Here is a 25,193-nt window from a genome sequence, read left to right as displayed (position 1 = left end):
ATTTAGATATCCTAGTCTTAGATATGTCCAATAACGGATTAGAAATATATCTAACAGATTTTTTTTTTTCAAGATCATGCTTTGAAGTAATTACACTGTGTAACACAATTTTTGCCCTTGGTTAGCTATTGTTATATCCTTTTTGCTTTACCCCTAGAAAGTATGAAAAATAGCTGTTTCCTTCAAACTTTGCTTTTGTTACAATATAAGCTTTGTAGGCCTCCCACATTTTGGCAGATGTTGCCAGAGGGTACTTTTAGATAGAATCAAATAGGAAATAACACTTACTGACCAAAGACAAAAAAAATTGAAAAAATAAATATTTTGTTACACAGTATTATTAATTTGCAATGAAGTCATTTAGAATTGAAAATGTTTATCTTTTCAAACTTCATCTATTTATGATCAAATGAACTAATACATTTTTCTTAGTTATCTTTAACCAATAGAATCATCCTGATAAAATATACTATAAATATATATTTCATCTTTTCTAACTGTTTCTTAATCTTGTCTATCTTTGCTCAGTAGTATTATTTGATTTTATGTCTTTGACTCTATCTTGATATGTTATATTAAGCCATTTCATAGTGTTTTCTCTATGTGTACAATCCTGTTATTTCAATATGCTGTTGCTTGCCTCATCACCAGTTTTGCTAACGAAAAGTGGCCCACCGGCCCCATGCTTTCATTGCCCCTACAGCTATATCTCTTATGAGGAAACTGGCAATATATTTCATTTAATATCCAATATGATCAAGGTTTTAGAATGATCCAGTAAAATATCTTTGTATACTGATATTTTTATTATGTCATTATTACAGCTTTGTAAATGACTGAAGCCAATGTATGAACAAACGTAGCAAATGTGAAGATCATGATACTGCTTGAGTAGTATGGGGTCCTCTTCCTCTTTAATCCACTTTCTATTACTTGATTATGTTAACAGATTAAGCATGTTGAATTATGATATAATTTAACTTATCTTAATCCATTAACTTAATCTAGACATTCAAGTGGTTATACCCTCAGTAATTCTTTTACTTAGAAGCACACTTTAATCTGAAAGTAACTTTTGTGCAACAGGTTCCCAATAAGAGACTTGAAGAAGTTAGCAGCCAAATCTCTTGAATCACATGCCACTATCTCAAAAATGGAATGACACCCTTTGGATATCTATTCATAGAATAAATTGTAAACAAAAATAAGTAAAAAGGTATGAATGGATATGACTTGATGACTTTAATCATTGTGCTGATCTGGGGTTAAATAACAATTTAAGATAGATCATAAGTTCTTCTTAATCAGGACTAACCTGAGTCTAACTGCCACAACAGACATGTATTTTTATAACAAACCTTTAATGTTAGTTGTGAAGTGTGTGATTGATTAACTGGATGTGTTGGTTACAAGGAGAGAGGTTTACACTGGTACTACTGAAAACTTTATAGCTCATTATATTTCAGCTACCTTACCTGAAAATAAGGCAGTTTGTAGATTTCACAGTAAAGAAATATAGAGATGTAAATCAACAGAAGCAAATTTTTCATCTCTGACTTGTAATTTAATTGGACAGTTTTGTTTTTTTTTTTTTCCTTTCTTTCTTTGCTAACAAATTTTGATCTGCAAAAGAAAATTATCTGAAAATTCGATAATGTTTTACTGAGTGAATTAAGTTGTCAAAAGTTAGTAAAAATTGTATTAGGTTCTAATGTTATGTGTAGAGTTCAATATCTTATTCATAAAAATTCTCTTCCTAGTAAAACCTTTCAGTTCCTGTTAAGTTGCTAAATAAAAACTATAATTTTTTTCTTTATCATATTTTAATATTTGCTCATAAACTTTTTTTAGTATGCTAGCCATCAATAATCAACAGGGGTAATTCTGTACTAAGTCAATGCAATTTTAAAAAAATTGAAGGTGACCGAAACTGATTTCCTTCAAATTTTGCATGCTAAATGATCTTCATATGAAACCCTTAAGTATGAAATATCTTTTACCTAATATTCAATGCATTACGACCATTTGAAATTTTCAAAAAAAGTGACCTTTTTTTTTTTAGTTAGTCAGTAACTTTGAGAAGTCATATCTCAGCTATTATTTGCGCTAGAAAGCTCAATTTTTTTTTTCATTTTAAAGCATTTAAATAGATCTACAACTTTTGCTTTGTGTAATCTTTCTTTACAATAAAAATTAAAAAAAGTCAAAACTTTTTCATTGGTCAAAAGACGTGGCCATCAATGTTTTTGAAATTTCGTCCAAATATTGCCCTCCTTAGTCACAATGTGCATAAAAAAATTCATACTGGGATCTCAATGGGAAGTATTTTTAATAAATATAATTATAGTGAAAAGTAGTGACAAATTATCAAAAATCGCTTATTGAGCAAGCCAATTTGAGCTTGAAGGAGAAAAGTAGGGCAATATTTGGACAAAATAAAAATAAAAAAATTGATGACCACGTCTTTTGACCTGTGAAAGGTCATCTTTTTCATTTTCATTATGAGGTAAAAGTACACAAAACAAAAGGTGTAGATCTATTTAAATGCTTCAAAACTGAAAAAAAAAAAAAAATGAGGTTTCTAGCTCAAATAGTGGCTGGGATATGACTTCTCAAAGTTATTGAGTAGCTGAAAAAATATCACTGTTTTGAAAATTTTAAATGGTCATAACTCAGCAAATATTTGAATCAAGTAAAAAAAAAAATATTTCACATTTAAACATAAAGACTATTTAGCATACATAGTTTGAAAGAAATCGGTTTTGGTCACCTTCGGCTTCTGTGTTGATTTCACATGGAACAACCAACAGTGAAAAGTTATCACTAAGCAATAACACATCATAACATTTAAAAAGTATAAAAATACATTTTTTACAATATTCTTATGATTTTTTTTTTTTTTTTTTTTTTTACATTCTTTGTGATGATATTTCATAAAATTAATTAGAATACTGATTGGGTTAATTCATGTAATTCTGTTTTAAATTTGATTAGACATATCAGAATAATAATTGTCTCTTAAATTTTGTTGCCAGTGCATGGAGCTTGCCAACATGAAATTTAACTTGCCTGGAAATTGTTTAAAATGTTCTTCAAATTCTTCCTCTTCAGTTCTCAATCGCTATCATTTTCTTTGTTCATATTCAAACATCAAGATCAAATCTTATAACGGTTTCTTCAACATGTCTCCTTATATCTTTTCTACTGTTGAGAATTATTTTCATGATTAAGATGGTTTTTAAACCAAGCAAATTTTGACTAATTAAATAACATATCCTGTTCTTTGTAGAACAAAGGGAGATTGGTTATTATTGATTGTTAAAAAAACTGTTCAGTCTTTGCTTAAACTGAAGTGCTTAAAGATAAATTAGTGAAATTTTCTCCATCATATTGTAATATTGCTGGATAATTAATGATATTGTTGTAACAACTACGACCAATGTGTGTGTGTGTGTATTTATGGGCACACGCATGACTGTGTGGTTAAGAAGTTCATTTCCTCACTGTGGTTTGTGGTTCATTTCCAATGAGTGTCCTTATGGGCAAGTGTATTTTTCTATAGCTTTGAGCTGACCAAAGCCTTGTGAGCAGATCCAGTGATAATGATGGTGTGTGTGTGTGTGTGTGTGTGTGTACACTCACACACAGCCCTGTGGTTAAAAAGTTTGTTTCACGACCACATGGTCTCAAATTCAGTCTCACTATACAATACCTAGGGCAAGTGTATTCTACTATTACCGTCAACCAATCAAAGCCTTGTGAATGGAAACTGCAAGAAACCTGTGTGAGTAAGGGAGTGGGTGTGTTTATGTTTGTGCTGATTCTCTATTGTTCACTTTTATGGTGTGAATTTTGAGCCGAGAAATTTTTTATTCCTTCATATCAGAATGTTAGTCTATGATAGTAATGTTCCCTGGTACCTATTCTATTCAATTGGATGTAGCTGATTCTGACTCCAGCAATACACCAAAACACTTTTGACTCCTCATACATTGTCTATTACTCTATTATCCATTCAGCTATTTCACACTCTACAATAATTTCTGATACCTTTTTAAAAGGAATGAATATTTCCCCAATTTCATTTCATTCCAATGATTCATGCTGTTACTACTCAGTTTTGTTGTAGTCAGTTGATTCTGAATAAATATAAACTAATCTGAATATCATATACTGAGTACTCTTTCATTTGTAAACAGTGTGTTATGAAATAGTTGCCTTAATGCGGCTCAGCAAATTTGGCGAAGCAGCTTATAGTGTTCCATTATAAATGTTCAAAGCTTTTGCGCTGTTGTCTTATTCATTGCCATCATTGTTAATTGCTGTCTAGTGATAGTTTTGCTTCCTTTCAATGACAATCTAGTAATTTTTGTCTTTTTTTTTTTTTTATGTACTTGACATTTTTTTTTTTTTATTTCATTTGATAGTTATGATAATGAATTTGATAAACAATCAAACCATTATATATCATTTGAAGTAGATTTAGGTTGTAATTAAGTATAAAGAGCTTATTTACCTCCAAGTTTTTTTTTTAATATTGAGATAACACATTTAGAATAGTAAATCCATTTAAAATATGTTTCTCAGTAACCAGATTCTAACTTTTGTCTATGGATTTCTTGTTTAAAGACTTTTGATTTCATAATAACCTAAATATGAAAATATACTCACATACCAAAACAGACTTTTGTAAGATTTGTGTAATGTTTAATTTTGGACCCACTAATGAATAATTTTAACCCTTTTGACTTTAAAACATTTCAGTAACCAGCTAAACCATTTTGATAAACTAAAAATTAATAAGCATTTGAGAAAATTTTCTATTTTGCATTTAATTGATGAGTAATTGATTCTTTTATCAAACTGGTTACTCTATGATATTGAATTTCATGTGTTGAAACCATACTGAAGTTGTTGTTTGACCTCCTCAGAACAGCTCTGGTCAAACACATGCAACTATGTGAGAATGGTAAATTGGATTTAAAAAGAAATTTTTTCTAATAACAAGTAGTGTTCATTAAAGATTTCCTTTTATCCACTTCCAGTTATTGCAAGAAATGGAACTTGTATAGGTATAATCATACAAGCCTCAACATATCACATTGTAAATTGTAGCTTCCCTCTAGTATTCATTTGTCTTTTATGGCTGCTGAAGTGGACTAAGGTGTTATAATGGAGGCAGTCAAATGCAGATAAGTGATCAGGTTCTTATACTTGAAAGGTCATACACCAAAAGAGACTTTCAATAAGATGAAAGAAGTTTATGGTGATGATGCACCATCATACAGCATAGTCAAGCACTGGTATCACCAGTTCAAATGTGGTTGGACATCGATGGAAACTGCTTCTATTCCTGAACGCCCACATTCCACCATTAATGACATAAAGTGGAAGTCACCATTTTGGATGATCGCCACATGACTATTCAGCAACTAACCCAAGAAGTGAAGATAAGTGTAGGGTCCATGGAAAAAAATCATTCACAACCATTTGCACATGCAGAGGCTGTTGGCACATTGCCAATAGAGCCTGGGAACAGTTGACTCATTCCTGCTTCTGAAAAGGTGTGAGCATCCAGGGAATCCATCATGCAAAAAAAAAAAAGAATGGACTTTTTCGGCAGACTTATCACACAGGATGAAAGATGGGTTCATCACTATGATCCTGAGACTAAAGTCCAGTCGAAGCAATGGAAGCATAACTCACCACCTCCAAAGAAGGCTCATGTCCAACCCTCAGCAGGCAAGGTGATGTTCAGTCTTTTGGGACCAGCACGGAGTAGTGATGATGAATTTTCTGGCAAAGGGCACCACAATTAATGGGGCATATTATGCTTCTCCGCTGCAGAAATTGCAGGATGCCATCAAAACAAAGAGGCATGGCATACTGACCAAAGGAGTCTGCCTCCTCCAAGACAACACCCCAGTTCACTGTGTGCATGTTGCCCAGATGAAAGCACACTCCAGTGGCTATGGGCTCCTTCCTCATTCCCCTTACTCTCCTGACCTTGCACCATCTAACTTCCACCCCTTTCCAACTATGAAATCTTTTTTGAAAGGAAAGCACATTTCAGATGATGAACTTATTTCCAAGGTAAAGTCTTGGCTCCAGATACAGCCTATTGACTTCTTCAGACAAGGTCTTCACAGCTGCATAAAACAATGGGAGAAGTGCGTCACCATTGGTGGTGGCTATGTAAGAAGGACTAATAATTATGCCAAGTTTTGTTTATCCCCTAGTCCTTGGGAAGTAGGTCATGGGAAATCTTTAATGAACACTCATTGTATCATCCAGTTAAATTTGATATTAAGTAAATGAATATTTGACATTCTCTAAATGTCTGTCAAACTTTGCATTCATCTACTTCCTCCCCACTTTTTTTCATATGAAATCTAAGTAATTTTTTTATGAATTAAAATTATTTTAATTTATTTTCTTTGTGTGTATGTATATATATATATATATATATATATATATATATATAAAAACTTGTTTTTGATTTTTCTGTTTTATAATTTTTTTTGTTTAGTCTTAAATTTTTTTTTGTTTTTGTTTTTTTGTTTTCTGATAGAATAAATAAAACAATATTTGATGTTGTTGCAGCATTTGTAGATTTTACATATATTTAAGAAATTGGTAAAAAGTAATTTTTGAAGCTAAATATTCATTCTTGTCTTTCTTATAGTTTAGATATTATTGCAAATAGAATTAGTTTGATATATAGTTTGATTGTTAATTAACCTGGTAATTCAGATTTTAAAGTTTTTTTAAAAAATTGACATCATTTATAGCTTTCAGTTGTAATTTTACTTTTAAAAATATCACATGTTTCACTTCAATTCAATTTAAGAAATTCGTAAGAATAATTTATGAAGCTAAATATACTGTTTTTCTTATAGTTTAGATATTATTGGAAATAGAATCAATTTGATTGATAGTTTGATTATTAACCTGGTAATTCTGATTTTTAAGTTTTTAAATTGTAATTTTACCTTTTAAAAATGTTGCATATTTCACTTAAATTCAATTTAAGAATTAAGATTTAAATTTCAAAGTGGTTAATATTAATAGGCTCGAAGACGTACTGCTACACCCAAAGAATTGCTGTATTCAGTTGAATCCTCATGTTTGGATTCTACCTTGACACCACTTCAAGAAACATCTCAAGAAGAGACTTCACCTGACAAAAGTCCCAACTCAAGTCCCAAATCTTTAGTAAAGAGTGTCGATACATTAGAAAAGATTGGGTAAGGATATAGTCTGTTGATACTTCATTCTGTTAGAAAATTTTGATTATACTTTTCCCTAATGATTGCATTTATATTAATTACTAAGTGTTAAAATATCACTGTTGTTAGGCTATCATGTTGATATTACTGTAGTAGTAGTATTGTTTAGGTATTGTGTCATTTGAGTTTTTTTTTCTCTACGCTATATCATCTTATAATGTAAAATAGTTGACCATATAGGCACAAGTGTGGATGTATGGTAAGAAGCTTGCTTCCTGACCACAGGTTCAGTGTCTTTTCCTATAGCCTCAGGTCAACCAAAGACTTATGAGTGGATTTGGTCCACTGTAGTCTGGGCTTCTGCTGCTAGAAGTCACTTTATGCAACTCCCAGGTATCAGTCTGGCGACTGGAGGCAACAGGTGAGGTTGTAATGTCACATGGTGCATCATTATTTTGCAGTGCTTCTCTCTTCAATTTTTGTGTACTTCCGAGAAATTCTGTTTTCTACTGGGGAAAACAGTGGCCAAAACAGTTGTCGTGCTTCAGACAGCTTACAAGGACACTGCCTTGAGAAAAACACAAAGTTTATGAGTGGTTTTCACGCTTTAGGAATGGTCACTTGTTGTTTGAAGACCAACCTCATTCAGAGCGACCATTGATCTCCCGAACAAATGAAAACATCAGGAAAATTCATGAACTGATCTTGGAGGACCGTCACTGAACAATTGAAGTTGTTGATATGATTGGTGCATCCTGGAGCTCCTGCCAATGAATTTTGAGTGAGGAATTGCAAATGAAAAGAGTTGCGGCAAAGTTTGTGCCTCACTTGTTCATGGAACATCAAAAGCAGTCATGACTGAATGCATGTTGTGAACTGAAAGAACAGTAATAAGTTGATCCAGACTTTTTTTCTAAGGTCATCACTGGGGATGAAAGCAGGTGCTACAGAATTTGCAGATGTGGAAGAGGTAAAGAAAAAAACAACAGAGTTGTTAAAAGGCATCACTTCACAAGAGTTCCAGCATCATTTCAAATAATGGGAAACGCGTCAAATGGAAAATACTTTGAAAGCGATAAAAGTGTAAACATGTAAAACTAAGTGAATAAAATAACATTTCTTTTGGGTACCCCTCTAATATATGTGTGTGTGTCTGTGTTTGGCATCTGGTGGTTCAGCAAAGAGGCCACTAGAATAAAGTACTGGGCAAAAAAATAAGTACTAGAGTCATTTCATTCAACCAAAAATAAAAAATTCAAGGTGGTTCTTCAGCATAACCAGTCTAATGACTGAAACAAGTAAAAGAGGTAATATAACTTACTATAATTATAGACTTAAATCCTTCAGCATCCTGCTACTCTTTCTGGCTACCTATTTTTGACTTTTCATACAGAGCCTGCATTTTACATCCAGTACATTCTACCTTATTTATTTTCTTCCCGACCTCCACATACTTCTCACATTCATTATTCACGTCTCACTACTATGCAACATCACACTCTATACAAGTGTTTCCTTAACACAGTCTACCTTTTGTTGTGGAAGAGAAGTACTTCTCTGAATTATTTCTAAGAATTCCTTGTATAACTCTTAATTCTAATTGCTAACATCTGAAACATTAATTTGGTTAACTGTATTAATGTTCTTATTTTAAAATGATGAAATTAATAAAGATCTGACTTTTTGTATGATTTGACAAAGCTTTTCCTGTTACACATCAACCTGATATAGACAGTTTAAATAAATATTACTCTTCATGAAGTCTCTGTTTTGCCATTTTCAGTGCTAAATGGTTTCTATATACATATGCACAGATGTGGCTGTGGTAAGAAGTTTGCTTCCCAACCACGTGATTCTGGGTTCAGTCCCATTGTGTGGAACCTTGGGCGAATGTCTTCTGCTATAGCCCTCAGCTGACCAAAGCCTTGTGAGTGGATTTGATGGGTGAAAACTGAAAAAAGCCCATCGTGTGTGTGTGTGTGTGTGTGTGTATGATGCTTTGTGACTCCTTGTCTTGGCATTGCATGAAAGTTGTGAATGAGTATCACTGTCATACATGTAGTGCCATTTATTTTCAATATTCAGCATGAAAATGTCTAACCACGGGGGAAATATTCCTTTGCTTGGAATCAGGTAAGGGTTGGTGACAGGCAGGGCATCCATCTGTAGAAAATCTGCCTCAAATAAGACTCATTTGACTCCTGCAAGCATGGAAAAGTGGATGTTAGATGATGAGGATTTCTTAATTAAATTGTACATTTTATTAAATTTCTCTTGTAAGAAATAAATTCCAATTTGAACATTATTTTCCCCCACTGTCTAGACAATAGTACTGATGAAAACTTTTCTTTTTCCAAAACTTTCTAGGTTGTCAAATGAGACGGAACTTCAACTTTCTCCGCTTCCACTTCGCAGAGTTAATAGTGCTTCTGAAGCAACTAGACCCAACAAATACAGGCTAGTAACATTTTTACTGTTTAGTATTTTAGTAAAAGAATTTTTCCAAAATATCTTAAATACTGTTAAAAAAAAAAAAAGAAATTTCAATTTTGTGTTATGGAACAAAACGTAATTTTAGAAAATATTCATCTCTCTAGTTTTAGATTCAGTTAACACAGTTTTGTGATACACTGTTTATAATAGAGCTGTATGACTTACTTTATACACTGTGGTGTACTAATATGTTTTAAACAATCATGAGTGTGTAAGACTAACTTTATATACACAAGTGTATTTAAAGGCAACTTGAGATGATTAGTTGTCTCTGAAGCAACTAATTTAGTACTTCTGACTGACTCCATGTAGGGTAAACTATTCTCAGAAAAAAATGATGTAACACTAACAGCAGGCATGAACTCCAGACCTTTTCTACAAGTAGTTTGATATTTTATTATATAATGATAAACTTATTGTTATTAGTGCTCAGGTGCACCACAACTCATCAAAAAAAGTAATCAAAACTGCATGAATAGTACATAAAATATGCACAAGAAGTGAACAGTGAATAAGTCATTATAAAAAAAAGAAACATAAATGGTTGGGCATCAGTTGTACTGTTGGTGAATTTCAGGAAGCATGGAAGTTTTAAAGGATGTAGTGTCTTAACAACTAACAACTGATGGAGATAGTTTATTCCATGCTTTGTCAATTCCGAGCAAGAAAAAACTGTTTCCAAAAGTCAGGGGTTCAGTGTTGTTTGATTTTGTAAGAATGTCCAAAAGTGTTTGACGTATGGAATTCAAAAAAAGGTTCCAAAGTTGTTGGAAAGATAGTAGATAATCTTGTGGTTACCTACCAAGTTGGTTGCCAGATGTCAGAGCTTTGTGTTCATACTCAGGGAAGCAAGACATTCAGAGTATGGTAGACACCTGATGGCGGGTATTCATCTGGTTGCACTGTTTCTGAACAAGAGATTGATATTCTGAGCAAGATAAGGGTTCTAAACTGGTGATGCAAACTCTGTGTGGGTTTACCATAGTTATATACAGCTTTAAATAGATAGCTGGAGAGTGGCTGACAAAGATCTTACTGAGACACCCTCAGCCTTCTTGACAATCTTGGAGATGTAATTTGTCCAATACCGATCACTGTTGACAATAAAACCCAGGTCATGTTCACTAACAGACTTCTTAAGGTTGGTGTTGAAGGATTATGTTAAAGCTGGCTTTTTTTTTTTTCTTCGAAAATGCTTGGTGACACTCTTGTCCGCAGCCAGCTTGAGTTGACAGTCAATAATACATTACTGTATTGTCTCCAAGTCTGATTGCAGGAAAGATCTATAACTTATAGGATCTGTCCTCTGCATATTTCAATGCTATAACATTCTTCAAGTTCACATCTAAGTCATTAATATATGCAACAGACAACAGGAGTCTAAGAATAGATACCTGTGGTACATCAGATGTCATCTCATAGGGTGAAGAATGATGTCCTAGAACTGTGACTACCTCTTTTCAACCAAGAATGAAGGGCTTAACCAATTATATAGATTGTCTTTCACACCCATTGCAGAGAATTGTGCCAAGAGTTGTTAGTGTGGCACAGAATTGAAAGCTGTAGCAACGTCAAGGTAGATAACATCTACTCGTGAACTGCCATCTGTCATCAAGAAACTTGATGAGTTGACTACAGCAGCTGGAATTGGGGTTAATTCCAAATTGTGAGAATCAAATAAGGCTGTAAGAGTTCCAGAAGTTCCAATGTGTTTCTCGGACATGGGACTCCATCAGTTTAGCGATGCAGCTAGTAAGACTGACTGGATGGTAGTTGACTGGTGATGTGTGATCACTCTTTTTGAACAGGGGAATGACACAGGCAATTTTCCACTGCTCTGGAATGTCAGTTATTAAGGCAGAATTGAAAGAAAAATGAAAGCTGGTGCAAAAGAAAGACTCTGTCACATTTGAGAAGCAGATAAGTAATACCATCAAAACCAGGAAAGGCATAGTTGTGCTTATTCTTGAGGTGGCATTGCAGTGTTGCAAGCATCTATTTCACAGATGCTATAGAATTTGATGTCTGAGGTGGTGAAGATGGTACATTAGAATTTTCAACAGTAAAAATGCTAGCATAGCATTCAGCAATAAATTCTGCACGTTCTTTAGGATCATCAGTAACCCAGCCTGTGTAGAGATTGCAAAGAGAGTCAATAGGAAAGTGAGGCCTCTACTTTGAATGTACATATTTCCAGAACACTTTGCCATCAGGGTTAGTCACTGTACATTGTTCAAATTCAAGCATTGCCTTTTTTTCCACTTGCTAGAGATGGTTAGATGATCTATTGCACCTTCTATTTTCCTCTGTTCTATCCACTTGACCATACTGCATCTACTTGAGGTGTGGCCACATTTTCTTTGCTTGGGCCTCTCAGGATCACACAAAATGCAAGGAATTTTAAATGTTTCATTTTCTAGCCAACTTCTGGAAAATTTGTTATATTTAGTACTTAGATATATATAATGATTACATAAAAATGAGACTTTGGGTTTATGTAAGGGCTGATATTTATATTGTCTTTCTGAAAAATATTTGTAGTATAAATTGAACTATTGCAACTGAAAGTGGAAACTGACTAGAAGCTGAATTTTCCATTAGCATTAAAAATGAATTAAGCCATAATCTTGAAAAAAAAAATATTCATTAGTATCCTCATCAAATCATTTTTCTTCAATTGTATAGTGAACCTGTCAGTCCCCTTAGATCGCCTCAAGCTCCTCGGAAAAGATCTAATGATGTCTTTAAACGGTTAACTTCCAAAAGTATGATCTCATCACCTGAGTCAAACAGGTAAGTGATTGAACTGTAATAATATGCTTTAATTTTCAACTCCATTGCTTTAACTAAATATTAAGACATTTATCTAACCGAAATGGTAAAGTGATAAATGGTATACATTTAAAATTTATGCTTTGTGCAACATTCTCAAATCAAATGTCATGAGTATTATCCTTCAGGTAGTTTCACAAAATGACTACCAGTTTTATACAGTGTATAATTCTTTTGACCCCACTCCATAAAATATTGCTTTGGGCAGTCAAAAGTAAAATAATTATTTTCAATTAACTGAAATATATATAATCACATTGTCTATTCATAATTTGTCAGTTGTTTATTTTTCTAGTTTTAAAAAGTGTATTTTTCTTTCCAAAACTCAGGGGTACTATCACACAGTTGAGCCGGATTAATTCTGGAGGTAGATCTTCACCAGTGTTTTGTTCCCATATTGTAGAAGGTCATGCCAAACCAGTTCTGTCTGTATGTGCTACAGAAGATTTATTATTCACAAGCAGTAAAGGTATAAAAAAGTGTTCCTTATTTTTCTCATTTTTAATCTCTAGTTTGTCTTGTCACATGATTGTAACAATTTCAGTCAAAATATTTTTCAGTTCCTTTTATCTTAGTTCCAATTGAAGACTTACTTTCCACTAATTACTTTCAATATCCCATACAAAATATTTATCACCTTTTTTTTTTTATAAGATTTATGATGGAATCATTTTATAAAGGAATATCTATATTGTTAGTAAATATCATTTCATATTCAATTACTTAAGATGTATTTTAAATAGGTTTGTTGTCCAATGCAGTCATTAGATCATGTCTTTTTATTAGTCAATTGTAAGTTATTTTATGTATGAAAAATACTAATGTACCATGAACAGCTTGAAGATTGGTAGAATTGGTAGAGCAATGTACACTATACCTTTGTGAGTTTAAACCTTGTGAAGGTCAACTTTGCCTTTCGTCCTTCTGATGTCTTTGAAATAATTAACAGTCAAGTACTATGATTGACTATTTCTTCCTCTAAAAATATGTGGGCCCCCTCCCTCAGAAATCAATGCTGCTTACATTGTGAAATGCATTAATAAACAATAAACCCCTTGAATTAAAAGTTTAAGTATTTTGAAAATATTTATTACGAAAATATTTATGAAGTTAGCCATTTTCTGAGAATGTTAAGTAGATTATATAGATCTTTTCAAATTGATAAAATAACCAAGTTTTAGATTGTTCAAGGGATATGCAAAATTTTGTGGTACATTAAAGTTGCTAAAATAAAGACGTGAAATGTGAAAACAATATGTTTTTGTAAGTCGTGTAAAAACTCTTATGGGTATTGTGAAATTTATGATGTATTAAATGCACAGTTCTATATTTAAGAGATGAGGAATTATTTACATTATTTACATTTGACGGATATTCGTCCTCATCTTGTTTGTTGTTAACATATTAATAATAATAGTAACATCGATAGGAATGAGAGCCCAGGTTCGAAATTTCCCGAAGACACCTGACGAAGGCTGGAGGGTATATCAGCCGAAACGTTGTGTTAACAACAAACAAGATGAGGACGAATATCCGTCAAATGTAAATAATGTAAATAAAGTATTAAATGCAGTCTGTTTTTTAAGAAAATATATAGTATGTAAACATATGAACTCATGATTATGGACGTATTTCAACACTAGCATAATTTTGTGCACACAAACTATTAGATATTATAGAGGAACAACTGCATAGAATTAATATTGAATATTTTGAAAGAAATAATTTGTTTCAGTTCTTTTACAAACTAGAATAATTACCAATGTTTGGGAGAATGCAGTGATATAAAATTTTTACTTGTCTCTCACTTTGAAAAAGACTATTAGTAAAGTGGTAAAGCTGTCATATTTGATGTAGTGAATCGACAAATTTTAATTAAATATGGAATACTGTAGGAAATGACTACTAACAGGACTATTTTGTCATTACAATTAGTTCCATCACCTAGCTAAAGCAAAGTTTGGTCAAAAAGCTTTTTATAGATTTATTATTCATTTCATTCCTGTTGGCATGTGCTTAATCTGATTTTTCTATCTTGTGACCATTTTATTTTTTTAATGCTTAAGCCATGTGTTTTCAGTAATAGCTATATTTATTTCCACATGTCTAGATCGTACTGCCAAAGTCTGGGATCTCAACACTGGCCATGAGCTACAAGTCTTTCCTGACCATCCTAACAATGTAGTGGCACTAAAGTACAATGAACCATCCCATAGGCTCTACACAGTCTCACTTTCAGAAGTGAAAGTCTGGGATATTCGAGATGTCGCAACACCTAACTGTGTTATTGCTTTCAAGTAAGTTGAGTGTTATTTGTTTTCTTTTCTTTAATTCCTTGTGATTTAATATGTGTAACCAAATCTGTATCAGTTTGCTGTATTTATGCTTGGGCAGTGCCATAAAACTTGTACTTCATCTGAAATTTTGTGTGTAAAACCATTGTATAGGTGTAGCAAAGAGTAGTGTTTCTTTGTCTTATTATTTAGATTACACCTATACAATGGTTTTACCATCATGAAACCAGGATTTTATACACTTGAAGACTTTTGCTATTAGTCTGGAAACTAACAGTGTTGATAATTGAGAACTTGGATTGAGTACTTCTTTGGAAATATTCTACCTTTATACCCTACCAGGACCTTATGTGTATATATATTAATGAATATGAATTGAGGATTAAATTTATTTCTATTTATTTTATGGCTTGGTTTGCAGAAGAAGGGCAGCAGCTATAATATTTTGTGGGAGTGGAGGGCTCCTATGACTGGAGGATGAGGGAGAAAAAATATCTTATAATTACAGGCAATTTCTATAGTTATTCGGTAAAATAAAAGCAGTTAGAAATATTGCTTCTATATGTTAGAGGATTATTTTAAATGTATGTTCATTTTGTAAACACCAAATTTACAATTACTTTAAGTTAATTTTATCAAAGGCGTTATTAGCAATCTAAGTTTCTGTTTTAAATGCTTGCATTTCTCATTTTCAGTTCTTCAGGTCTTGCGTCTGCACCAATATCATATCAAACACGCCAGAGTGAAGTCAGCCGTCATGAAAATTTAATAAATGCCATTTCACTGAGTGATGATGGCCAGACACTGTTCACAGCTGTTGGAAACCTAGTGCGCATGTGGGATCTTCGAAAGTAAGTTGGTTAATGTCTTACCTTACATATATACCTAATTAATGCTCTTCATACAATTGGAAAGTCTATTATAGCTTATTGTGTTAACATGAATCATGATTATTTAAAATGTTTGCTTAAAATAACTAACAATCTTGTGCATATGTCAAGATTGCTAAGTCAGAGATGGAATGTCAACTTTTGTTTGGCTTAGAAGCAAAGCATAAAATCAAGAGGTCTTTAGTAAGGACACTACTGCCATCTGGAAAGTGGCCATACTTGATATGCGGAAAAGAAGCTAGGAATGCCATATAGTTTATCCAGTGCAAACTGGGTCCACGAGTGGATTATAGGCAAACTGACAAAAGAGGGATTTTGTAGTTAGCCGTAAGATCACCCCTAAAATAAATTCATTCAAATACTCAGTGTTCCCTAAAAGTAGTTGGTAGCTTTTGTTTCCTAAGTGTGTTCTGAAAAGGTAAGTAGCCAGAGTAAGATCAGAATGAAAAAGTTGAGGGAGCTATTTCATCTGCCAGCACTGAAAGAGATTCTCTCTTTGAGTAAAGGGTAAATTTTATGATGCCTCTGTATAAAGTGTGATGTTGCATGGTAGCAAAACATGGGCATTGAGGATGTGAGAAGGGTGGGAGAAATTCAGATGATCATGTATGTGTAATGTTAATACATGTGGTCGATAGAAATAAAAACTGGGTATAAGAGGAATCAAATGTAGTATGCAAACGAAAAGACTGAGCAAGTATTGGCATGTGATGCACATAGAGGATAATGGTTAAATACAGAAGTGCCAAGAGATATTGGTGCAAGGAGCCTGTTTTTGAGACAAAAATACGAAATGATGAAAGCAGATCTCACAGGACTGATCGTGCTGAAGGAGATGACAAAGTAGAGTGATAGATGGTGAGATACTCTTTTGGCACTCACTCAGCCAATCCATGCAAACTTGGAAAAAGAGACATAGAATGAAGCTAATAGTACTGGATTTTTGTTGTACTAAATGTATATCTCATGTGAGATATTTTGTTTTTAAGACAGATTTATTTTTAATGTAAGTGTTTCATGTATCTTCATAAAAGGTTGTTTTTCATTTTAAAGCTTAAGCTGCATTAACAAGCTGACTGGTCATCAGGCTCAGGTGATGGTTCTTGCCTCAACAAGTAATGCTGAGAGTCAACTTGTGGTCAGTGGTTCAAAAGACCATTACATCAAGGTAAATTATTTTGCATCTAATTTTTTCTTGCAGAAAAATTAATGGCTGAAAGCTCAAGAGTGCTACTCTTTTGACCTCATAATTGATGGGGTGGACTAATATACTTAATAGTCATGATTTTGAATCTTACGGCTGTCATTGTATATAATGTGTTTATCAAGGATCTTCACACTGTTTGATTCAGTTGGTTCTACTAAAGCAATATCAGTTATCCCACTTCTATTACAACATTATTTATATTATTTACATTTGACGGATATTTGTCCTCATCTTGTTTGTTGTTAACACGTTTTCGCTGATACACCCTCCAGCCTTCATCAGGTGTCTTGAGGAAATTTCGAACCTGGCTTCTCATTCCTAAGGTATTTTTCAATGTTATTATCATTCAGGACACTGCTTGGAATCAAAATCAGAATCTTGGGGTTAGTAGCCTGCACTCTTAACCACTACGCCATATGCCCGTGGGCAATTATGGAGTGAATTTTAGGGCTTGTAAATGTAATATTTTTCTATCCTTCCTTAATACTGGTTCCCATATACTGTTCATATCTGCACTTGGTCTGCTTAGGAGGTTGTGTCCTAACATATGTGCTGCTTCTTTTAGTTTTCTTATTTTCCAGTGGTATTCTCTGTCTATTATTTTAACTTCATCCCACAGGAGAAGGTGGTCTCCATTTTTCCATACATGATCAGAGAACACCACTGGAAAATATGAAAACTAAAAGAAACTTCACATTTGCTAGGACACAACAACCTCCTAAGCAGACTGAGTGCAGATATGAGTAGCATATGGGAACCGGTATTAAGGAAGGATAGAAAAATATTAGATTTATAAGCCCTAAAATTCATTCCATAATTGCCCACGGGCATATGACTTAGTGGTTAAGAGTGCGGCCTACTAACCCCAAGATTATGAGTTTGATTCCAGGCAGTGACCTGAATAATAATAATAATAATATCAAAAAATACCTTAGGAATGAGAAGCCAGGTTCGAAATTTCCCCAAGACACCTGATGAAGGCTGGAGGGTGTATCAGCTGAAATGTGTTAACAACAAACAAGATGAGGACAAATATCCATCACATTATTTATATTTGATGTACATAATTCCTCATCTCTTAAATATAGAATTGTCCTATTACAACAACTTCAAATATATTCATCCTACTACACTTACAGACATGTCTGAAACTGAGAACGTTAATTAAAAATTTCTTGGGAATTTCTTGAACTTACACATTTAGTGCTTCATTTTCTAGATACATTTATCTCATTCTTTCTCCCCTGTCCTTTAAAAAATTGTTCATTGAAATATTAATGAAAGATATTTATTTTTTTAAAACATTGTAATATTTTTAATTATCTTTTTTTTTTTATAATTACAGATATTTGAAGTGAACTCCATGACTTCAAATGTTGCCAGTCCAACATACAATCTTGAACCACCACATTTTGATGGTGTCCAGTCCTTAGTGATACAAGATCAAATACTGTTTAGTGGGTCAAGAGACCGTTGTATTAAGAAATGGAACCTTAAAGACAAAAAGACCATCCAGGTTATTATATAATATATATATGTATCTGTGTAATGTCTTCTGTTTTGATCAAAATTTTTAGTGGATTTGGCAGAAATGTTACAGTACTGCAGTGTGGGTGGCACATAAAATACACCAGTTTGAGCGTGGCCGTTGCCAGTACCGCCTGACTGGCCTTCATAGGATCTTCGAGCGAGATCGTTGCCAGTGCCCCTGGACTAGCTCTTGTGCGGGTGGCACATAAAATGCACCATTTTGTGCATGGCCGTTGCCAGTACCGCCTGACTGGCCTTCGTGCCAGTGGCATGTAAAAGCACCCACTACACTCTCTGTGTTGTGAAGAAGGGAGACTTCCATGCGAGGACAAGTGTTAGCCTTCCATCCACAAGAAAAGCATCTTGCCCAGGACTGTGCATACTGATGAAGATAAATGGTCAACTCTGTCCAATGGAGGCCCCTAGATATTTTGTCTGTGAGTTTTGAGAACATCCAGAGTCAACCATTTATCTGAATGCAAAGGGTGGCACAGGTTCTGCAAGATATTTCATCCAGTGCTCTGACAATTATGCCAATTTGCTGCCTTGTTGGACAAAATATCTTCATTGAAATCAAGGAGGCAGGATATCTGTGTACCCTACTCCATACCAACAACAAAAGGTAACAGTAAAATAAGCAAATGTAGATTATAGGTAGAGATCTGAAACAAGGCACCTAACTTTGTTTCAGTTTATTTTTGATAAAACAAAACTTAATTCCACTCCTGCTTTCTGTTTGAGTAGTTTGTGGTTGAATATTTCAATGAATATATCATTCCACTATTTTAGGCATGGTGGAATAATTATAAATCTATATATAAATATCTATTTCAGAATCAATTAAATTTTTTATTTAAACTCTTTCAATATATGTGGTTTGAAATAAGATATGTTTAGCAGACTGAATTATTGTATTAATAAAGTTGGTGATCCTGTGTCTTTTGTCATTTTTGTAATCAAAAATGCAACAAACCAGTGATTGTCAGGGAAAAATAATTTAGAAAGAAGAAACAGTGATTTGAAATATTTAATATTTTATTTTTCTTTCAGTCCCTCTATTGTGCTCATAAAGACTGGATCAATGGCTTAGCAATTATGCCTGAGCATCAGATCTTGCTTAGTGGTTGTCGAAGTGGTTACCTAAAACTATGGCAAACTGAAGGAAATTGCTCTGCAATTGGTGAAATCAAAGCCCATAACTTTCCAATTACTGCCCTTACCACAAATAAATCAGCAATATTCACAGCTTCAAAGTAAGTATCTTCTGGCACAAGAAGACATAATTGTAAATAATCAGCCTTTAAATTTCAGAGGTGTTTAACCCTTTAGCATTTAAACCGGTTATATCCAGCCCAAATATTTTACCTGTTTTCCTGTCAAACTGGCCAGATTTGGCTTCTCACGCTTACTCGACAATGTCATACTAAAAATATATGATCACATCATCAAAATATCGAAGCCATGAGATAATGTATGATTAATTCAAAATAATGTAATTAAATAAGCATTACATTTGGCAGAATAATTTGAACACTAAAGGGTTAAATTTTTCAGCAGAAAGAATTATTATTCTCAAACAAATTTTGATATTTGAAAAAAAAAATGTTTTTCAATGTTTTTTCTAGGTTCATTCAGTTTTCCAAATTATGATATAAGCTAATGCTTACAATGAAAACAAATTTACAGGTTGGATGGAGTTGGCACACTTAAAATGTTACTTAACAAAGCAACAAAAATGAGAATTGTCTAGGGGCAACTCTTTACATTGCATTTAACCAGCATTTTTACAAAAATCATGTTTACGAACACCATATCTGACTCACAACAACCATTATCTCAAAAATGAAACTCAAATTCTATGTCTTCCAATGAAACTTTGATAATCCATTATTTAAGTATCAAGTCCTACTTCATGTCATTATTCCCTTTTTTAGTTCTTAAGATTTCCAGATTTCCTCTTTGAGTATCTACCCCAACTAACAATAAAAATCTTTTCTATGTTTGAACTTGAGATTGTTAAATGTCTTTTACCTACAACAAAATTAAGGACATATCTTCAGTGAGGCCAGCAATCCTTTGAAAGACCTTCACAGCTTATATTCTGTAGTTCTCTCGGACTGACAAACCCTTCTGAAAATCATTCTGCTGTTGGAGTTGGAGTCAGTTGTTACATGTAGTTTATCTTCTAACTTTTGCTTTGTTCTTGATTACTTAAGGCATCTCTAAGCTTAACTCAATCTAGCATTGGACATTACTTGTGGTGAAGGTGTTTCTATTCAAAACAGTGCAATTTTCTCCTAGCTCTTTCACATTCTTTCTCCCTCTTTTTCTCTTTAAAAAAAAATATATAAACGTGTATGTAGGTGTATGAATACATATTTGCATGTACATATGTGTATACATATGTATGCACACACAGTTCCATGACTCATGTACATATGATGATTATATATATTTAAAAAAATATATATATATTTTTTATATATATATACACATACATATATATAAACATACACACATGTATGTATATGTGTGTAAGGTGCATTCAAAAACTATCCAACTTTATTTTTTCCTGCCAAAACTAAGTCTGCATGGGCAAAATCCTTTGGGTGTAAAGTGACACCACCCATCCTGCACATGCAGGAAAATCTTTGCTCTGGTAGGCTATGTTGTTTACCAGCTGTTATGCCTAGAGTACAGACATGTGCACTGGTCAGATTTTTGTTTTCACAAAATGCATTGAGCAGAGATATTGCATCAAATTTTGCCAATTGCTTGGGATACTCAAACCATCCAGAAGATTCAGCAAGCCTTTGGTGATGATGCCATTTGCAAAACTCAGATCAAGGAGTGATACAACTGCTTCAAATCTGACTGCACCTCAGTGGAGAGTGCAGCATGCTCAGGCAGGCCATTCATAAGCCAAAACAAGGAGCTGGTTAAGGTTTGGCAAATAGTCATGAAAAACCATCATGTAACAATTCAGAAAATTGTTCATGAAGTGAGAATAAGCACAGGATCAGTGCATGCAGAAAGTGTCAGTGAAATTGGTCTCCAAGGTGCAAGCCATGCCCCTGACTACATGAAGACCATCATTGGTGATGATACATGGGCTTATGTTCTCTGTTCAACGTGTTTGCCCATCTTGCATGAAAAGGAAAAAGCAACAAGCACACACTACCGTGTTCTAGGCATAGCAGCAGGGAACTGATGTGGCCTACTGGCACAAAAACTTTTGTATGTGCACAGGAACAATGGTGTTACCTCCCACTCAAAAGCATCTTCCCAACACACCATTAGTTTCGGCAGGAAAAATTAGTCAGATACTTTTTGAATGCATCTTATATGTATATGAGTATGTATCTGTGTGTGTGTGTATCTATATGTGTATGTATATATATACATCTACCTGTGTGTGTGTATATGTATATATATATGTGTGTATGTATGTACCACTATATGTCCATGCATGTGTGAGTGTGTGTATATCTGTATATAACGTGTGTGTGTGTATCTGTGGGTTTTTTTTCAGTGTTTACAAATAACACAGAAAAAAATAAATAAACAGTTACCAGTGTAGCAAAAATTCACACAAGTACCAAGGATGTAACAACCTATTTAAAAAGTTATAAACTCTGAGTTAAGGTGAAATGTTTTGGATAATATATATAAATAAATGGAATTAAACGCAGGTGTTATTCAAATTCTTTTACTTCCGACATATGTTTCGAAGACAACATTGGTATTATTCCAGAAGGAATAAAATGGTGTAAAAGAGTATTCCTTCTGGAATAATACCAATGTTGTCTTCGAAACACATGTCAGAAGTAAAAGAATTTGAATAACACATGCGTTTAATTCCATTTGTATATATATATATATATTTGTATATATATATATTTGTATATATATATATATATATATATATATATATTTGTATATATATATATATATATATATATGGAAGGGTATCCAGCTGTAGAAACTCTGCCAGATCAGATTGGAACCTGGTGCAGCCATCTGGTTTGCCTGTTCTCAGTCAAACCGTCCAACCCATGCTAGCATGGAAAGCGGACGTTAGACGATGATGATATATATCATGGAAACAACTGCAGAAGAAATGAAATTTTTGGAATATCAATGAGAACATTTCTCTCTCTCTCTTTCTCTCTCTCTTTCTTTCTCTCTCTCTCTCTCTCTCTTTCTCTTTCTCTTTCTCTCTCTTTCTCTCTATCTCTCTTTCTCTCTCTCTCTCTCTCTCTCTCTCTGTGTTGTAAAATTAAAGAGTACTAATATGGAACCAATAGAAATCTATTTCCAATTAGAAACTCAGTAGTAAGTTACAAAGAATTTCTCAACTTATATATTATAGGGTTGACATGCTGAGTAATAACAATCATTTTATGACAAAAAAACAGCAACAACAAAAAAATATTTTCATCGTATTTTTGTATTGAGTACATTTTCTCTTTGCCAGCTAAAATACAGGCATGTTCTCATAAGCACACATACATACACATTCTCTCTTAACACTTTGTACTCATCTTGTTTAGTACAAAGCTGTATAAAACTCGTACATGGATTTTTAAGATATAAAAAAAACTATAAATTAGATGACACAAGTGTGTGTGTTGTAATTGTTTGATCAGCAGTACCTGTTTACAAATTATTGCTTAGAATTTAAGGTAAAAAATATTGTCTATTTTGCTATAAGTACATTGCTCTCAAAACTCATTTTAACAAGATATGTGACATAAAATATGATACAGCTGATAGTTATCACTCCATATTAGTACATCATCTTTTAACTCTATTAAACCTGTAAAGCTCTTCTTTCGCTTCTGACCCAGTTAACAACTAAATGAAAGTCATATTTTTCTTCACAAACTTGAATGTATTCTGCACTACTAACTATGAAGGTTACCAATATTTGACAGGAATTGTATTGCTTTGTACCTGGATGTGTGAATGTGTTTCTGTAGCATTTTGACTTTTGTTTTATTTCCAATATAACCCATATCTTAGCCAGTATACACCGATTCCTCTAACTTCCCACTGCATTTTATTTTTAACTTAAATTCTGGGATTGTCTCCCCTGCTTTTCTTGATTTTAAAGTGATAACTTCTTTTACATGTATGTGTAATTTAATTAACATTCTTTGACTCATTACACGAAGTGTGTGGGAATCCACTTTACTATATTACTAAAGTAGAAAGAACAATAGTGTTCTAATTTCTAATCAGCTAAAGGTACCTTGGAAGCATAGGTGTCAAAAAAAAAAAAAAACGGCCAGTGTGGTAAGTTTTCAAGAAGCTGTTAACTTAGCTGGCAGCAAAGGGATTCTCACTTAGATCAAAGGGTAGAGTGTATCATAATTGCGTACACGCTACAATATAACATGTGAGTAGACTTAATCTATTGCTTGGTTTAACACCACTACCTGGTACCGTTGATGCCTTCAGTGGTTTCTGGTTACCATTCTCTCTCCTCCCCACCTTGTCTTGAAGGCCTGTCTGGAAGATAAAATCAAAAGTATGAGGTAGGGATACTAAATGCAGATGAAGTGAAAATGCTGGATAGAAATAAACCAAGCATGGTTCACTGGATGTGTAAAGTTAGCATGCATATGTGATACAGATTTAGAGAAGCTGAAAGAAAAACTGGGTATAAAAGGAATCAAATGTGATTTACAAAAGAGAAAACAGCTATGGTTTGTGTATGTAATGGTTAGAGATGATGGCAGTTGGCTGAAGAAATAGCAGGAGGTCCATGTGAAAGGTAAATGTGGACAGAAGTGGTGGAAAGCTAATTTGAGGATATTGAACCTGACAAAGGAGCACACCAAATGTTGTGTTAAAGGGAGCTGCCAAACCCATGCAAGCATGAAAAAAGTAGACATACAAATGATGTGTATTGTGATTGTGTGTAGAATATATAGAAAACATTGACTAGAGCTATACTGCTCATGCTTCATACTGAAATAACTTGCTAAAAAGTGATATTTTGAAAGTAATAAAAGAAAAAAAATATTATTTTGTAATATTTAACTGAAAAATATATGGATTTTCACCAGGAATAGTTTGTTTTCAGAGTAATCAGTTGAAGGTAAAAAAAGAGGCAGGCACTCAATTTTCTGGTGATTGGATTGAGAGGAAGTATGATAGGGGTTCAGACTCAGGAAAAAATATAATTGAAGTAGGGGACTCATGGTTGTGTGAAACAGGATATTTTTAATTTATTTACATATTTCCTACTTTATCACTCAAAGATCTTTTGTTTTCTTTTTTAGTAAATCATTCTGTGACAATCTACATTGCTAGCAATAGCCATGGGAATTCCATGATTATTTTGAAAACCATAAGATAAATCGAAGTTTATAAAGAAAAAAATATAGAATCGTATTTTCCTGAAATGATTGTAATGGGTTATTGCATAAATAATGCGGTTTTTTTCAATTGCATGAACTAAAAGTCGGAGGGGGACATGATAAACTACCTGCATCAACCTGTTATAAAAGTAGGTAGTGATTTTACCTTGTGCTTATTCTTAGTGCAAATTTTGAAGAGTGCAGTTCGAATTTAAGTTATTTTTTCAAAGTTATAACGGATGTAACAAAAGAGCATATTTGGTATTATGAATTCAATAAAGGCAACGACACAATAGAAAATGCGAAGGATATTAATGCAGTATATGGGGATCGGACAATTAGCATAAACC

At 33.4% G+C, this 25,193-nt stretch overlaps 1 protein-coding gene and 1 pseudogene across 16 annotated transcripts in view; both read left to right on the top strand.

Annotated features, from left to right (window-relative positions):
- Positions 1–25,193, top strand: part of LOC106873190 (kinesin-like protein KIF21A) — a 194,750-nt gene that overhangs the window by 165,559 nt on the left and 3,998 nt on the right. For all 15 annotated transcript variants that reach the window (XM_052969489.2, XM_089355273.1, XM_089355278.1 and 12 more), the window contains 9 exons: positions 7,072–7,247; positions 9,597–9,686; positions 12,408–12,515; positions 12,884–13,023; positions 14,665–14,851; positions 15,544–15,699; positions 16,792–16,906; positions 18,291–18,461; positions 19,526–19,728. In XM_052969489.2, the coding sequence (XP_052825449.1) occupies positions 7,072–7,247; positions 9,597–9,686; positions 12,408–12,515; positions 12,884–13,023; positions 14,665–14,851; positions 15,544–15,699; positions 16,792–16,906; positions 18,291–18,461; positions 19,526–19,728 (1,346 nt within the window). The remainder of the gene's footprint in view (positions 1–7,071; positions 7,248–9,596; positions 9,687–12,407; positions 12,516–12,883; positions 13,024–14,664; positions 14,852–15,543; positions 15,700–16,791; positions 16,907–18,290; positions 18,462–19,525; positions 19,729–25,193) is intronic.
- On the top strand, positions 1,445–6,436 carry LOC149134691 (histone-lysine N-methyltransferase SETMAR-like; annotated as a pseudogene). The gene has a single exon (XR_016242622.1). The product of XR_016242622.1 is annotated as a histone-lysine N-methyltransferase SETMAR-like (transcript).

The sequence above is a fragment of the Octopus bimaculoides genome, chromosome 7 (genome assembly GCF_046866305.1).
Source record: "Octopus bimaculoides isolate indiv1 chromosome 7, ASM4686630v1, whole genome shotgun sequence".
Lineage (NCBI taxonomy): Eukaryota > Metazoa > Mollusca > Cephalopoda > Octopoda > Octopodidae > Octopus > Octopus bimaculoides.
The sequence above is the reverse complement of the archived record's forward strand: the minus strand, read 5'-3'. Positions and strand labels throughout refer to the sequence as shown.